At 39.9% G+C, this 18,543-nt stretch overlaps 1 protein-coding gene across 7 annotated transcripts in view; it reads left to right on the top strand.

The window, feature by feature from the left end:
- Window positions 1-18,543, top strand: part of si:ch211-26b3.4 (connector enhancer of kinase suppressor of ras 2) — a 165,074-nt gene that overhangs the window by 48,686 nt on the left and 97,845 nt on the right. For all 7 annotated transcript variants that reach the window (XM_061901756.1, XM_061901752.1, XM_061901755.1 and 4 more), the window contains exons 3-4: window positions 11,929-12,131; window positions 13,256-13,343. In XM_061901756.1, the coding sequence (XP_061757740.1) occupies window positions 11,929-12,131; window positions 13,256-13,343 (291 nt within the window). The remainder of the gene's footprint in view (window positions 1-11,928; window positions 12,132-13,255; window positions 13,344-18,543) is intronic.

Raw genomic sequence — 18,543 nt, 5'->3', positions numbered from 1 at the left:
AAAGTCCACTTTAAAGTCAGAAAAATTCGGTAAATGTTATTTTTTCTGGATTTGTAATTAAATATTGAAGAGTTGTGCTGCCTCATCTGACGTCATGCCGCTTTTTGCAGTGACATCTAGTGCAGTCATGTGACTGCCAGGCTCCCTTTGATTGGTGAAATTGAGTCAAACGTCACAAGTGCTTAATTTGGATTGGTGAAACAGAGTCATGTGACCGTGCTCGCTGAAAGAAGTCTCTGTGACAAGCTAAGGGTGCGTACTGTACTTGCAAGCAGTAATCAATCAAATATATATCAGTGTAATGATGATAACAATAACCATAGCGATTGGAATGAAACTCAATATAATGGAGTAAAATTTGTGGGGGGTTTTCTTCACAAAAATACTTGCCTACAAGAAAAATCTGTGTTGTATTAAAACTGGCAAGTATAAATTGTCCAAAAGGTGAAAGTAAATGTAGCATATTACTACCCACCTCTGCATTCGACCTTGCAGGTGCATTGTATTTAAATGCCTAAATATACAAACCCCGTTTCCATATGAGTTGGGAAATAGTGTTAGATGTAAAAATAAATGGAATACAATGATTTGCAAATCCTTTTCAACCCATATTCAATTGAATGCACTACAAAGACAAGATATTTGATGTTCAAACTCATAAACTGTTTTTTTTTTGCAAATAATAATTAACTTAGAATTTCATGGCTGCAACACGTGCCAAAGTAATTGGGAAAGGGCATGTTCACCACTGTGTTACATCAGATTTTCTTTTAACAACACTCAATACATGTTTAAGAACTGAGGAAACTAATTGTTGAAGCTTTGAAAGTGGAATTCTTTCCCATTCTTGTTTTATGTAGAGCTTCAGTCGTTCAACAGTCCGGGGTCTTGTTGTCGTATTTTACGCTTCATAATGCGCCACACATTTTCGATGGGAGACAGGTCTGGACTGCAGGCGGGCGAGGAAAGTAACCGCACTCTTTTACTACGAAGCCACATTGTTGTAACACGTGGCTTAGCATTGTTTTGCTGAAATAAAGTTGCTTGGATGACAACATATGTTTGCTCCAAAACCACCAGCATTAATGGTGCCTTCACAGATGTGTAAGTTACCCACCATGCCTTGGGCACTAAAACACCACCATGCCATCACAGATGCTGGCTTTTGAACTTTGCGCCTATAACAATCCGGTTGGTTATTTTCCTCTTTGTTTCGGAGGACACCAGGTCCACAGTTCCGAATATAATTTGAAATGTGGACTCGTCAGACCACAGAACACTTTTCCACTTTGCATCAGTCCTTCTAAGATGAGCTCGGGCCCAGCGAAGCCGGCGGCGAACCTTTGTGTTGTTGATAAATGGCTTTCTCTTTGCATAGTAGAGTTTTAACTTGCACTTACAGATGTAGCGACCAACTGTAGTTACTGACAGTGGTTTTATGAAATGTTCCTGAGCCCAAGTGGTGATATCTTTTACACACTGAAGTCGGTTTTTGATGCAGTACCGCCTGAGGAATCGAAGGTCCGTAATATCATTACTTACGTGCAGTGATTTTTCCATATTTTCTCAACCTTTTGATGATCTTATGGACCGTAGATGGGACAATCCTTAAATTCCTTGCAATAGCTCGTTGAGAAATGTTGTTCTAAAACTGTTCGACAATTTGGTTACGAATTGGTGACCCTCGCCCCATCCTTGTTTGTGAATTACTTAGCATTTCATGGAAGCTGCTTTTATACCCACTCATGGCACCCACCTGTTCCCAATTAGCCTGCACACATGTGGGATGTTCCAAATAAGTGTTTGATTAGCATTCCTCAACTTTATCAGTATTTAATGCCACCTTTTCGCAAACTTCTTTGTCACGTGTTGCTGGCATCAAATTCTAAAGTTAATGATTATTTGCAAAAAAAAAAATGTTTATCAGTTTGAACATCAAATATGTTGTCTTTGTAGCATATTCAACTGAATATGGGTTGAAAATGATTTGCAAATCATTGTATTCCGTTTATATTTACATCTAACACAATTTCCTAACACGTATCGAAACGGGGTTTGTGTTTGCTTTATGTGAGGGTTTTTTTGCAGTATTTATCTAAATAGGATGGCACTTAAAAAATTATGTCCCTCAATTAACATCCATTTTGAGCGGCATTCATGAACTACTTCAAAATCACAGAGTTCCACCGACAAAGTATCGAAGTGCTTGGTACCAAATATTAAATCTACAAACACAATTATAGCATGTGTCCACAGTGTTTCCTTCCGCTGGTTTTCGATATAGGTAATAACATAGTTAAATTATTTTGGACCTGCTTTGCATGTCCTGACAGCTTGTGCAGTGGCCCTGCACCGGATTAGAGAATTAATGGGAATTAGGTGCATCCCCCCAAGAGAGAGAATGAGGAAGAGAGGACATGAGGTGTATGAAGGAGAAATAGAGAGAGTGTGTGGAGAAAAAATATGCATGGTGCACCTTATCTCTCAGGCGCACACAACTGGATTAGCTGTTTGAATGTGTGTGTGTGCATGTGTGTGTGTGTGTGTGTGTGTGTGTTGGGGGGGGGGGGGGATATCCTTCATGGTTGTGGCTGATAATCAATCGTTTTCCCATTTAAATGTTGCAACATACGAATGTTTAAACATCCCACAGCAGCAGTCACCTTATGTCCCGGGACAAAAGCCTCTATTCATCCATCACCATCACATTGACATTAATTGCCTCATACAGTACATGTCCTCACCCGTGCGCCTCACCTCTAAGTCAACAACGAGCTCCGCACAAAAAGGAATTGCGAGTATTTGTACACAATCATGTGTGATTTATTTTCCTCCAAAACATAATCACTTATAACACAAGAAAAAAAGGTTCACTTACCCGCATCCTCTTTAATGACTCGTTGGTAATCCTCCAAAAGAGAAGGAAAAGGCCATTGTTGAGGATTCAACGCTAAATTGACTCAACTATAATATGGGAAATGTCAATTTTTCATGCCCGTTTGAGCAAGTATTGCCCCTCGCATTGAGGTAACTTTCAGTATCCTCAGTGTTGTTAGGCTTGCCTCTGACAATTTGTTTGTGTTTTAGTTTCTCCTCTGTGTGTTTAGTATTTCCTGTCCTTAGTTCCTGTCAGCACTCTTATTTTGGTTCAGCTTCCTGTTTGTCTCCCTGAGTGCTTTGTCTCCCCTCAGCTGCAGCTTATTGGCACCTGGCCACACCTGATGTCAATCAGCCAGCTCCTATTTTACCTCCTTTGTTCCTCCAGTCAGTGCTGGATTACAGACTACTTGTCGTGCTACTATTTGTCCTTGTCGTCGTAGCGGTAAGCTGTTCCTGTTAGCTATTTGTAATTTGTTTTCTCCTAGCTTTTTTGTTTTGTGTTTTCTTGTTAGCCATTAGCTGTTTCCAGTTTTTCTGTTTCCTGCTAGATACCTGTTAGCTTCCACGCTAGGCATTTTGTTTGTCATCCGCCCACGTGCGCGTCTTTGGTTTAAACCCTTTGTTTGGTTTTGTTCTAATTGTTATACCATTTGTTATACCAATTGTATACCATGTTTTCTCACACCATGCCTGCCTCCTTCTCTGCATCTTGGGGTTCGACACCAACAAACTCTGACAAGTGTATTCTCAAATTAAGAAATCGTCACTGTATTAGTGACGAAAAGCATCACAATTTCTTGTAATACAAGTTAAAGTTAAAATACCAATGATAGTCATACACATAAACTAGGTGTGGTGTAATTATCCTCTGCATTTGACCCATCACCCTTCATCACACCATTGAAGGTGAGGGGCATTGTCCAGTCGTTCAACAGTCCGGGGTCTTGTTGTCGTATTTTACGCTTCATAATGCGCCACACATTTTCGATGGGAGACAGGTATGGACTGTAGGCGGGCCAGTAAAGTACCTACACTCTTTTACTATGAAGCCACATTGTTGTAACACGTGGCTTGGCATTGTTTTGCTGAAATAAAGTTGCTTGGATGACAACATATGTTGCTCAAAACCTGTATGGACCATTCAGCATTAATGGTGCCTTCACAGATGTGTAAGTTACCCACCATGCCTTGGGCACTAATACACCCCCATACCATCACAGATGCTGGCTTTTGAACTTTGCGCCTATAACAATCCGGATGGTTCTTTTCCTATTTGTTCCGGAGGACAAGTGATCCACAGTTTCCAAAAACAATTTGAAATGTGGACTCGTAAAACCACAGAACACTTTTACACTTTGCACCAGTCCATCTTAGATGAGCTCAGGCCCAGCGAAGTCGACGGCGTTCCTTGGTGTTGTTGATAAATGGCTTTCGCTTTGCATAATAGAGTTTTAACTTGCACTTACAGATGTAGCGACCAACTGTAGTTACTGACTGTGGATTTCTGAAGTGTTCCTGAGCCCATGTGGTGATATCCCTTACACACTGATGTCGCTTTTTGATGCAGTACCGCCTGAGGGATCGAAGGTCTGTAATATCGTCGCTTACGTGTAGTGATTTTTCCAGATTCTCTGAACCTTTTGATAATATTACTGACCGTAGATGTACTTAAACTGTTCGACAATTTGCTCACGCGTTTGTTCACAAAGTAGTGACCCTCTCCCCATCCTTGTTTGTAAATGACTGAGCATTTAAAGGAAGCTGCTTGTATACCCAATCATGGCACCCACCTGTTCTCAATTAGCCTGTTCATCTGTGGGATGTTCCAAATAAGTGTTTGGTGAGCATTCCTCAACTTTCTCAGTTGTTTTTCCACTTGTGCCAGCTATTTTAAAACATGTTGCAGGCATCAAATTCCAAATGAGATAATACTTGCAAAAAACAACAAAGTTTTCCAGTTTGAACGTTAACATCCTATCTTTGCAGTCTATTCAATTAAATATAGGTTTGAATGGGATTTGCAAATCCGTGTATTCTGTTTTTATTTACGATTTACACAACGTGGCAATTTAACTGGTTTTGGGTTTTGTAGAAAGAGGATTATGTGTGACACCTGTAGGTTGATCACCTGGACTTGGTACCTGGTCGTAGCTCGCCTCCTAAAAAAGTGTGGAACCCTGCTGTAATACATGCACAATAGTTTAGAGTCGGCAGGGGGTTAATTTGAAGCGAAGCTTGCCTCTGAGCACACCAGTTGGAAGAAGTCTCCTCATTCTTTGCACATGCATGATCAATCAATCAATCAATCAATCAATCAATGTTTACTTATATAGCCCTAAATCACTAGTGTCTCAAAGGGCTGCACAAACCACTACGACATCCTCGGTAGGCCCACATAAGGGCAAGGAAAACTCACACCCAGTGGGACATCGGTGACAATAATGACCCAGTGGGACGTCGGTGACAATGATGACTATGAGAACCTTGGAGAGGAGGAAAGCAATGGATGTCGAGCGGGTCTAACATGATACTGTGAAAGTTCAATCCATAATGGATCCAACACAGTCGCAAGAGTCCAGTCCAAAGCGGATCCAACACAGCAGCGAAATAATTGCATAATTAATCTGCGTTTATACATGATTAATGCAATCTTTTTTGTGATTAATATCAATCAATCAATCAATGTTTACTTATATAGCCCTAAATCACTAGTGTCTCAAAGGGCTGCACAAACCACTACGACATCTTCGGTCGGCCCACATAAGGGCATGTTACCACGTTAACTTGAGTAGCCCTGATAAAAATACACTCTGTATTTCAAAGACTATACACCTCTCGCTTCTGTTGGCTGTCTTTTTTTGGCAGAAGGTGACATTTGCTTAAACGTCTATTTTTAAAATACTCAAACGTGTGGCCATGCTTTGTGTAATGCTTACGACTTCCTGGAATTTGGTAGATGACTATCAAAAATGCTTTCCCATTTTCCATCCATCCATCCATCCATACAATTTCGACCCCTCGTCGATTTCGGAGTCGCGGGGGGCTGGAGCCTACCCCATCTGCACTCGTGTGGTAGGCAGCTTACACCCTGGTTAAGCCGCCACAGACATTCACACTCACATTCACACACTAGGACCAATTTAGTGTTGCCAATCAGCCTATCCCCAGGTGCTTGTCTGTGGAAATGGAGCAGGCCGGTACCCGGGGAGGCTTCCGCGCAGTCACTGGGAGAACATGCAAACACCACACAGAAAGAGCGGGAATTGAACCCAGGAGCTTTTTGCTGTGAGGCACAATCACTAACCACTGCCCTCTTCTTATTTTGATTTCATAAATGATTGTTTAGTTGGATTTTCAGCATAGAAGAGAATTCACCCCTTAGGATTGCTATGGCAACCGTATCGACGTGAAGGTAGTGGGGGGCTGCTCTAATGGCGTCGGCCTTGTACTGTATTGATTGACACGCGCAGGCACATATGCACGCTCAAATTATTTTTTCCTTTTTTTTTTTTCTTTACACACTCATAATCAACACGGGTTATTATTTCTCCTCTCTTCTTTTCCGCCCTCTGTCCCCAGGAGAGGGAAGCCCGCAACGTTACATTGCATCATAGCAAAGCCTAATTGTAGCATGTGCAATCTGCTTCAAGTTCACATCCACATTCCCACACAGTACATCAGAATGATAATGGTGTATGCATGACCCAGTTCTAGCAAGATGCATACAGTAGCTGGGTCTCTCGCCTTGTCTTTTGCCTCTTTAGATCCTCTAATTCTGCCTCTCCCCCTGCTGCCACAGTGAAACTCTCCTTTGTAGTCACTGTGGTCGTGACTGTATTAAATAGATCTGGAGGCAGAGGGGGAATAGATATGCCTAGTTCTGTGTGTGTGTGTCTTCGTGTCAGCAGGAATCAGCCTCTCTTCTGAAAGACATAACCAGAAGTGCCTTGGCTGGCCGTTCACAATGTGGCTCAGTGGGTCTGACTGTTTAGCGGGGTCAAAGTACTGTGTAGTAATGCGCTTTGTGCAACCAAGTGGTCAAAAGAATACATGTTTTAATTAGGGCTGGGCAACGATTAAAAATTTTAATTGAAGTTAAGCGCACTATTTCTCCGATTAATCGCAATGAACTGCATTGTATACGCAAAGCCCAATAATGAATTCAAAAGTAGTGTGTAGTGCACCTTTATTGGGATATTCTCCCACATGAACAAAAGCTCCAAAACATTTGTTGTGCAAACACAATTTAAATCAGTCCTTGTTAAACAGTAGCAGTTAAATAGCACATTTTATGAAAATCAACTCAAAAAATGTAAACACAAACATTTAACCTTATTGCCACTGCCAGGGTATTTAAGTTATCCTGTTTGTTATGGAAAATAAATATAATCTACATACAAATCTCTGAGCCACAATCATAACATCCGAACAGACAATATCTAAGGTAACAGCAGAAACAGTTTTTTTTATCAGGGATCTTATGTTTAAAAAACCTATATTATAGGTAGTGGGCTGTTTTAGGAAATTTTTGATCAAATTATCCGTAGTAGCAATATTAATAATGTTGTGTTTATTATGCGTAGTGCACTTAAAATAATTACGACCATATCTAGGAATTGGTATGATGGGAATTTTCCGATTGTTTGCTCGGTGCTTTGATAAACTGAATGCATCATATACATGGTGGGCTGGCTCAGGGTGGAGGACAGAGTAAAACAACTTGCACTGAGCCTAGTCTATAAAATCCGCTACACCTCCTTGATACCGAAGTACATGTCAAACTACTTCCTTAACGTAAATGACCGCCATAACCACAACACAATGGGGCGGCATAGCTCGGTTGGTAGAGTGGCCGTGTCAGCAACTTGAGTTTTGCAGGTTCGATTCCCGGTTGTGCCATCCTAGTTACTGCCGTTGTGTCCTTGGGCAAGACACTTTACCCACCTGCTCCCAGTGCCACCCACACTGGTTTAAATGTAACTTATATATTGGGTGTCACTATGTAAAGCGCTTTGAGTCACTTGAGAAAAGCGCTATATAAATATAATTCACTTCACTTCACTTCAACACCAGGGGGAGCTCCACAAACCACGTTAAACCCAGATTCCGATCTAACAAAGGTCTTAACTCATTCTCTTTCCAAGCCACATCAATGTGGAATGCACTCCCAACAGGTATAAAAGTAAGTGCATCTCTATCCTCCTTCAAAACCGCTCTAAAACAACACCTCCAGGCAACTTCAACACTTTACTAATACCCTCCTCCATTCACATCCCATCTCCCTGGATTATAAACAACTCAAATGTACTTCTAATGTATATACTTGTTCTTATGCTATCTGAACTCACTATGTTCTCTGCTGGCTGTACATATCCTACTAAATAAGACCTACACTGTTTCAATGTCCACATTTGTCTGTTGATGCAATTGTTGATGACTGAAGTACTGATATCAACCAAAGCTCCTCATCCCACCCCCCGGATTGTAAATAATGTAAATAATTCAATGTACATACTATGATGATTAACTTGTATGATGACTGTATTATGTTGATAGTATATATTTGTACCATGAATTGATTAACGTGGACCCCAACTTAAACAAGTTGAAAAACTTATTTGGGTGTTACCATTTAGTGGTCAATTGTACGGAATATGTACTGAACTGTGCAATCTACTAATAAAAGTATCAATCAATCAATCAATCAATGGTACTATATTGTGATGTTGTGAGCCAGGGGAAAAAAATAACTACCCTACCCAGCATGCAACAGGAGTGACAAGCATGCGCGGTAGCCCGGTAAAGGTTGTGTGTCGCCATGACGGCATCTTGTATGTTGTGATATGCACGCTCTGAAAGTAAACGTTAAGAACTCAGCCAACACGCATCGTCTGCATTATTCATAAATAGACAGACAACACATATACTCCGCTGCTTCACAGGCCGCTGGATGTAGCTGGCAAAGTATTCCCATGCTAGCTAGCAGGTCTAGCAAGCACGCATCATTCAGTCCAAAACGGCCCGATCTATCCACATCCAGAATTGTCTGGCGGTCGTAAGTGATCCCGGAGTGACCACGCTGTAAGCCAGCCATGAAATTTGCCGAATTGTCCGGTATTTTTGCCAAATGTCCCATCTTTACCAAGAGCCCCTTGACGCCGAAGCCCGTCCGGGCGCTGCCATCTTGTTAAGAAAAGCCGTTAACAAAATAAAAGCATGTAAACAACATACGCAAATGTGCGATAAAATAATTGTCTGCGTTAATAGATTGATGAGTTAACTCGTAATTAACGCATTAACTTGCCCACCCCTAGTTTTAATAAAAGGCACTCATGTCAAATGTGTAGGTGATACGTTTGCATTTGCAAATAAGGAGAGAAAGTCCTCTCTTTGAGCAAAATATGGAATTTTGACTCATTTTTGGCTGCATTTGGGTTTGCTGTGCTGACATTTTTTTCTCATGATGACGAGTTGTTCCAAATTTGTTGTTCAACCTGACATAGCTGGAGAAAACACGAAGAGTACAATTTCCGCACTGCAATTCGGGGAAAACCTGTCACTGTGTGCATATATGGATGAAGGCATTCTGGGGATTCCTCCAAAAAAGAGGCTTAAACTCTGGTTGTATGTACCGTAATTTCTGGACTCTAAGCCACTACATTTTTTCCCCCCAAGCTTTGAACCCAGTGGCTTATACAAAGGTGCGGGTAGTCTCTTGATTCTTCTTCGCCAACGGGAAAATTATGGAATGGATTAAACAAATGAATCAAACAATGTACTAAAATGATCAACTCTAGGAACATGTTCAAACTAAAAGTGTTTACAGAGTACAAGGGAAAAATAATCCTGAAAAACATACAAACATTGAGCCTCCAAAAATCTTATTCCCCTCATAAAGGATGGAGAATGGCATCAATGACTTTTCTGTTTTGTGTGATCAGCTATTTTACTGCCGTCTTGCATGCACCTAATTAAAGTATGTAAATATGCATTATAACATTTTCCATGTGAATATATCTCACTTTACAACGTACCCGTACTGGCAGAGAAACAAGTAAAGAAACAAAATTAGTAAAAATGGTCGCATAAGTGTGGTATATAAATATATCGACACACGTATATAAATATGTGTGTGTGTGTGTATATATATATATGTATATATATATATATATATATATATATATATATTTATATATATATATATATATATATATATATGTATATATACATATATATATTTATATATATATATATATGTATATATATATATATATATTTATATATATATATATATATATGTATATATATATATATGTATATATATATATATATATATATGTATATATATATATATATATATATATATATATATGTATATATACGATGAGATGGCGACTTGTTCAGGGTGTACGCTGCCTTCCGCCCAATTGTAGCTGAGATAGGTGCAAGCGTCCCCCGCAACCCCAAAAGGGAATAAGCGGTAGAAAATGGATGGATGGATGGAGGGTATATAAATTGATATATAAATATGTGTGTGTGTATATATATATATATATATATATATATATATATATATATATATATATATATATATATATATATTTATATATATATATATATATATATATATATATATTTATATATATATAAATATGTCTTGATTGGATTATCCAGAGAATAGTGCTCGATACCGTGGTAGAGCGCAATATGTAGGAAAAAATCACAAGACTACTTCATCTCTACAGAACTGTTTCATGAGGGGTTCCCTCAATCATCAGGAGATCTCTTGATATGAAGGATTTAATTTGAGTTCCTCCCGGATGGCAGAGCGTCTCACCCTATCTCTAAGGGAGAGCCCCGCCACACGGCGGAGGAAACTAATTTTGGCCGCTTGTACCCGTGATCTTATCCTTTCGGTCATGACCCAAAGCTCATGACCATAGGTGAGGATGGGAACGTAGATCGACCGGTAAATTGAGAGCTTTGCCTTCCGGCTCAGCTTCTTCTTCACCACAACGGATCGGTACAACGTCCGCATTACTGAAGACGCCGCACCGATCCGTCTGTCGATCTCACGATCCACTCTTTCCTCACTCGTGAACAAGACTCCTAGGTACCTGAACTCCTCCACTTGGGGCAGGGTCTCCTCCCCAACCCGGATATATATATATATATATGTATATATATATATATATATATATATATATATATATATATATATATATATATATATATAAATATATATATATATATATATATATATATATATATATATATATATATATATATATATATTACATATATATATATATATATATATATATATATGAATATATTTCTGTGTGGAGTTTGCATGTTCTTCCCGTGAATGCGTGGGTTCCCTCCGGGTACTCCGGCTTCCTCCCACCTCCAAAGACATGCACCTGGGGATAGGTTGATTGGCAACACTAAATTGGCCCTAGTGTGTGAATGTGAGAGTCAATGTTGTCTGTCTATCTGTGTTCGCCCTGCGATGAGGTGGCGACTTGTCCAGGGTGTACCCCGCCTTCCGCCCGATTGTAGCTGAGATAGGCGCCAGCGCCCCCCGCGACCCCGAACGGGAATAAGCGGCAGAAAATGGATGGATGGATATATATATATGCCCTGCGATGAGATGGCGACTTGTTCAGGGTGTACACTGCCTTCCGCCCGATTTAGCTGAGATAGGCACCAGCGCCCCCCACGACCCCAAAGGGAATAAGCGGTAGAAATGGATGGATATATATATATATATATATGTATATATGACATGAACTGTGTCTCAATTTACAAATACAACTATTTTGCAACATTATTTATGTATAATCAACTTTGTGTCTATGTCTTCTGCTTGCTGTGTGATTGTGCATTTCATGTAATTCATCTCGTCACAATGTACAAATACATTCTTTATCCGAACAATATTATTATTAGTCAGATAGACCATGAAAGGTCTGCATTGTTTTTTAGCTGGGAAATACGGTGCATTCATAAAAAAAAAAAAAACTTTTTCTTTTTTTCTTCCTCCAGAATTATGGCCTGGAAACGGAAAACCTGCGGACTCTATCACACAAGCTCAACGCTTCAGCAAAGAACCTGCAGAACTTCATCCTGGGGCGACGGAGGGGAGGACATTATGATGGAAGAGCTTCCCGGAGGCTACCCAATGATTTCCTCACCTCAGTGGTGGATTTGATTGGTGCAGCCAAAAATCTACTTGCCTGGCTTGACAGGTATGAACTATTCGCCGAATACATTTGAATTTAAAGAGGTCATGGTGAATGAAAACATTTTCAATAATGAAGTAATGGCCAACGGTGAATAATACAACTATACTTTAGACCAGTGGTTCTCAATGTTTTTTCAGTGATGTACTCCCTTTGAACATTTGTTTAATTCAAGTACCCCCTAATCAGAGCAAAGCATTTTTGGTGTAAAAGAAGAGATAAAGAAGTAAAATACAGCACTATGTCATCAGTTACTTATTTATTAAATTGTATAACAGTGCCAAATATTGCTCATTTGTAGTGGTCTTTCTTGAACTATTTGAAAAAAAAAATAATAACTATAAACTTGTTATTAGAGATCTATCTGGATTCACGAACTTCATTCTAAACATTTCTTCACAAAAAAATAAATCTTTAACATCAACATTTATGGAACACTGAATATTCCATTATTGCATTTCTTTTCACAGTTTATGAATTTGCATTCATATTTCGTCAAAGTATTATTCAATAAATATATATATAAAGGATTTTTGAATTGTTGATATTTTTAGAATATTTTTTAAAAAATCACACGTACCCCTTGGCATAGCTTCAAGTACCCCCATTTGAGAACCACTGCTTTGGACAAAACATACACTAAGTCACTAAGTAAACCATTAAGGCACAATCATGCAAATTTTGGATCAAAACCTATTTTTGCTACCTTTTTGATCAGATCCTAGTAAACTATGCAATCGGTCTTTTTTTTAGATTAAATTTTATGGTGAACCCTAATCTGGCTGTTGTAATAATTTAATTATACAAGCATAAACAATACTTTTTAGGGAAAAAAGAAGTTCTAATGAACATATTTGAAATAAATAAATGCCTGACTCACAATCCCCAGAATTGCAGACTGATAAAAGCATGTGATGCTCAGGCAACACATGAAGTCAAGCAAAACTGAGCTTTTGTAGATGCCCGCCATCGCATCCTGGTGATGATACTGAAACAAATATTGTTGTTTGTGCCTCCTATTTGCTCCTGAGCTTTGAGGAGGAAACCACGGAATGTGTTTAAGATTTCTAACCGGCTGTACTGTCGAAGCATTTTTCAAACCACACTGTTGTTTTTGTTTTTCATTTCAGGTCTCCATTTGCCAGCGTGACAGAGTATTCATTACTGAAGAACAACATTGTGCAGCTCTGCCTAGAATTAACTACTATTGTACAGCAGGTACCCTCACACACACCACACACTTATACAAGCTGCATGCATCACATGGTGGAATATCCAAAAACTATCGCGATCAATTTATCAAATGTTAAGGGAATATTAAGTAACATTTTTTTAAATACATAACGACGCTAAATAAAACAAAAACTAAATGTTAAATGCAGGATGGATGAAGTGAGGGGAAACTGTGAGTGAATTTTATGCGTTTTGTTCTTAACTATCATGCATACTGTGTCTACAAATATATTAACTGTTGAACCGTGATAAATATTGCAATCAACTTTTTTTTACATAGCACATTCAAACAACAAGTGAGGTGAAGTAAAGTGAATTACATTTATATAGCGCTTTTTCTGTAGTGACTCAAAGCGCTTTACATAGTGAAACCCAATATCTAATGTTTACATTCAAACCAGTGTGGGGGGGTACTGGGAGCAGGTGGATAAAGTTTCTTGCCCAAGGACACAACGGCAGTGACTAGGATGGCGGAAGCGGGAATTGAACCTGCAACCCTCAAGTTGCTGGCACGGCCGCTTTACCAAACAAGCTATACCGGCTGGAACCCTGACTTAAAAAAGTTGAAAAAGTTTTTCGGGTGTTACCATTTAGTGGTCAATTGTACGAAATATGTACTGTACTGTGTGTCACGTTTAGAACGCATAGTGATGCGCGAAGGTTTCTCCCCAGGATGCAGTGGGACCAGACAGGCAGGATAGCCGGTAAGAGCTGATTTTAATATACAAAAGGGTAAACGAAAACTTGTACAAAACAAAAATGAAACGGCGTGCCTACGCACGGAAAGCTAATGCTACCAGTTAGCAAGCATCGAGTCCAAAGTGTCCACAGAAGCGCGTGCCGAGCGCACAGAAGCCAAGACATAACTTAGCAAGGTTAATACAAAACTGAATAATAAACATGACTGTTGCTTACCGCAAACCATGAACCAAAAACGAACTGAGGAAGAATGCAGGCTTAAATACTAAAGTAAACAATTGCCAACAGGTGTGCGTCAAAAAGCATAGCAGGTGGAACAAATGAGAAACCATGGAAACGAGATAAAACAGGAAGTGCAAAACTCAGAACTGGAAGAGTCCAAAAATAATAATCAAAACACAAAAAGGGACTCAAACATAGACTAAAGATGTGATCCGGGAACCGGATCACAACACTGTGCAACCTACTAATACAAGTTTCAATCAATCAATTAAACCACCCCAAAAATGTTTCCAAAGTGCTACACAAAAATATTAAAAACAAGATTCATTTACTATCCTTAGCTCAATCACTGACTGAATAAAAACAACATAAACAAATATGAAACCAATATAAAAACAATTTACAAACATTTGTAAAAATAAATTGAATTAAAAACTATTTTAAAGGGTAAAACCAATCAAAACCATAGTAAAAAATACGAATTTAAAAACACAGAGGACCACACAACTCACATAGTGTTAAAAGCCAGAGAATAAAGGTGGGTCTTAAGACAAGACTTAAAACATGGAGGGACATAGTGTTCCAGAGCTTAAGGGCGACCACAGAGAAGGCCCTGTCTCCCCTGGTTTTAAGTCTTGTCTTGGGTACCACGAGCTGGAACTGGATCCGGACCTCAGAGTGCGCACAGGAGTGTAAATTTGGATGAGGTCCGAGATATAATGAGGTGCCAGTCCACGCAAAGCTTTAAAACCAAACAGCAACATTTTTAAATCTATTCTAAAATGAACAGGGAGCCTCTGCAAAGTCACAAGAATTGGGGATTTTTCCTGGCCCCTGTTAAAAGTCATGCTGCTGCGTTCTGGACTAACTGCAACCGGGAGACAGCTTTTTAGTTAATGCCAGCATAAAGTGCATTGCAGTAGTCCAGGCAACTTAAAAAAAAATCATGCAAAATGGTTAAAAGAGAAAAATGGTTTTACTTTTGCTAAGAGACGAAGATGATAAAAAAAACGCCATTGACTTGTTTGTCGAGTTTAAAATCACTGTCTATAGTGACGCCAAGGCTGGTGATTTTGGGACACACAAAATTTTGCAATGGTCCCAAGTCAGTGAGTGCCGGACCAAAAATTTAAATGTCGTTTTGTAACATATTACCTTACAAATAACTATTACCTTGCTTGAGAGTCATTTTAATGCTGAACACAGCTGACTTTGTCTTCTACATTCTATTCTTCTACAAACGTATAAGGAAGGATGAGCTCCTAAGATTCAAATAACACCTCCTTAATAGTGTGCGCAAACAATAAAATCGGGTGTACTATTAGAGGGCATGTTGCAGGTGATCTACTAAGACTGCATGTACAATTGATAAAATAAATATCAATTGCATGTATATATAGTATAAGTATGTAAGTAAGTGTAAAGTCATGCAGACTGGCTTCACCATAGAGACTCTCAGAGCTGAGGCGTATGAAGTGAGTGTGTCGCACAGAGTCGAGAGCACCATCAAGAATTGAGAGGAAGAACTGCAAAAAACCGTAAATAAAGCAAGTGACGCGCAATGTGAAGGTATTTGGGCATCAAAACTATTGATAAAGATGTCGCTTTAAACACGGAAGCGCCGCTGCCTTAAAACATGACTTGCCAATGGTGGCAGGATTAAAGTATTACAATTGTTGCTTCAAACTAAGCCAAACATTTAAATAACAATGTCAGATCGACAGTTAATGTAGTTGACTTGCCTCCTGTGCACAAATAGATGCGTCAAAATGCACATAGCTGGCTTGTTGCCAATTATTAGCGCAGTCCGAACCGCCCACATTGCGCATACTAATGCAAGTGAAATGACCTGATTTTATAACGAATTCCCAAAATATGTGTTTTGTCTTTAACAATGTGTGTTTTTTCTGCTACATGTGTTATCTGTGTACTTTTAGCCATAGTATTGTTGTAAATATTTACTAATGATTGTATTTCTCTTGAAACCAGACCAATAGTGGCAAATCATAAAGCACCTAATATAATGTCAATAAAGAATTCCAATCCATTCTAACTTAATCCAAGATTATGACAGTCTTTATGGAATATATAGACTTGGAAATGGTTCTACGAGTGCAATGAGATCATCTTAATGTTGAGTTCAATTTAAACCTATTAAAAATGTTCTTTTTGTGCAATATCCATCCATCCATCTTCTTCCGCTTATCCGAGGTCGGGTCGCGGGGGCAACAGCCTAAGCAGGGAAACCCAGACTTCCCTCTCCCCAGCCACTTCGTCTAGCTCTTCCCGGGGGATCCCGAGGCGTTCCCAGGCCAGCCGGGAGACATAGTCTTCCCAACGTGTCCTGGGTCTTCCCCGTGGCCTCCTACTGGTTGGACGTGCCCTAAACACCTCCCTAGGGAGGCGTTCGGGTGGCATCCTGACCAGATGCCCGAACCACCTCATCTGGCTCCTCTCGATGTGAAGGAGCAGCGGCTTTACTTTGAGTTCCTCCCGGATGGCAGAGCTTCTCACCCTATCTTTAAGGGAGAGCCCCGCCACACGGCAGAGGAAACTCATTTCGGCCGCTTGTACCCGTGATCTTATCCTTTCGGTCATGACCCAAAGCTCATGACCATAGGTGAGGATGGGAACGTAGATCGACCGGTAAATTGAGAGCTTTGCCTTCCGGCTCAGCTCCTTCTTCACCACAACGGATCGGTACAACGTCCGCATTACTGAAGACACCGCACCGATCCGCCTGTCGATCTCACGATCCACTCTTCCCTCACTCGTGAACAAGACTCCTAGGTACTTGAACTCCTCCACTAGGGGCAGGGTCTCCTCCCCAACCCGGAGATGGCATTCCACCCTTTTCCGGGCGAGAACCATGGACTCGGACTTGGAGGTGCTGATTCTCATTCCGGTCGCTTCACATTCGGCTGTGAACCGATCCAGTGAGAGCTGAAGATCCCGGTCAGATGAAGCCATCAGGACCACATAATCTGCAAAAAGCAGAGACCTAATCCTGCGGTCACAAAACCGGAACCCCTTAACGCCTTGACTGCGCCTAGAAATTCTGTCCTGAAAAGTTATGAACAAACAAACAAAGTTTGTGCAATAGGAAACGTTATTTTGAAAAGTGTCGAAATGTATCGAGAAGTATATCAAAATATATTTTAGTACTAGTACCAGTACTTAAGTATTGGTTTCGGGACAACCTTACATGCAGCACACCAATATAATATTAACCACATTTCCTGGGCTATATTGAAGTGCAATCGAGTAAACAGAACCTATTTTTAGCACGCTGAAGGTGCGCTCTGGAGGCACTTTTACAAGACACCAAAAAGGTATCAATTGAACTCGTTTTAATCGGCCCATTTATATTCTCTCTCCCACTTGTTTGTCTTTGCAGCGCTATTGCCTCTTTTGTCACAGCCAATTGTGTAAAACTGTGTCAATTTGCACAAACATTTTAGACGTGCTAAACATTGATGCAAATCTGCTGCCACAGAACAGATTCAGTCTTGATGAATCACATTGGGAGTGCTAAATTATTATATTTGCATTTACTCTGCCCTGTATTATGAGCGTTCTAATAATCATACATGAAAACAGACACACTAAATGGATGGCACTCTTATTTTTGCTCATTTAAAAGATGCAATCCTTTGCTTGTACTGCAGATCAGCTTTGCGGGTGCAATCAAGTTTGCGTGTGTTTTAATATGTGTAAATCATTGGTAGAACAGGCCCTTAGCCCTTCACACTGTCGAGGGATCAAACCACGGTAAGAAGATTGAGAGTCCAGAGTGCTAAGCGACGCGCCAAAAACCTGAGTTATCAACTCCTTGTCTAGTGTGACTCTTAAAGCGTCAAAGAGTGTTTATGACCAACTTCCTCTCGCAAAGCTGCATCAGCTGGTATCCGTGCTGTGGTACCTTGGACTTTGTATGTCCCACTTTTTTTACGATTTGGTTTTCGATGAAAATGTTTGCCAACAGTTTTTCGTGGTTTTCGCATATCGTTTTGGTCTTTTTTTCGGGCAAACATTACACGCAACAAACTTATTAGTTTGCCCCGTGTAGTAATCCGTACATTCTGGTGCCCAAACATGGAAGTTTTAGTAACTCATTCTCTGTGCTTTTTGTTGAGGACCACTGCAAAAAAAAAAAACTGAATTTGGTGCTTTTATATGTACTGAACAAACTATGTTGGTACTTCCGGTATTGATTCATTTAAAATCAAACTGTACCATATTTGGATACCTTTGTTGAAGACTA

The sequence above is a fragment of the Nerophis ophidion genome, linkage group LG05 (genome assembly GCF_033978795.1).
Source record: "Nerophis ophidion isolate RoL-2023_Sa linkage group LG05, RoL_Noph_v1.0, whole genome shotgun sequence".
In the NCBI taxonomy this organism is placed as follows: domain Eukaryota; kingdom Metazoa; phylum Chordata; class Actinopteri; order Syngnathiformes; family Syngnathidae; genus Nerophis; species Nerophis ophidion.
The sequence above is the reverse complement of the archived record's forward strand: the minus strand, read 5'-3'. Positions and strand labels throughout refer to the sequence as shown.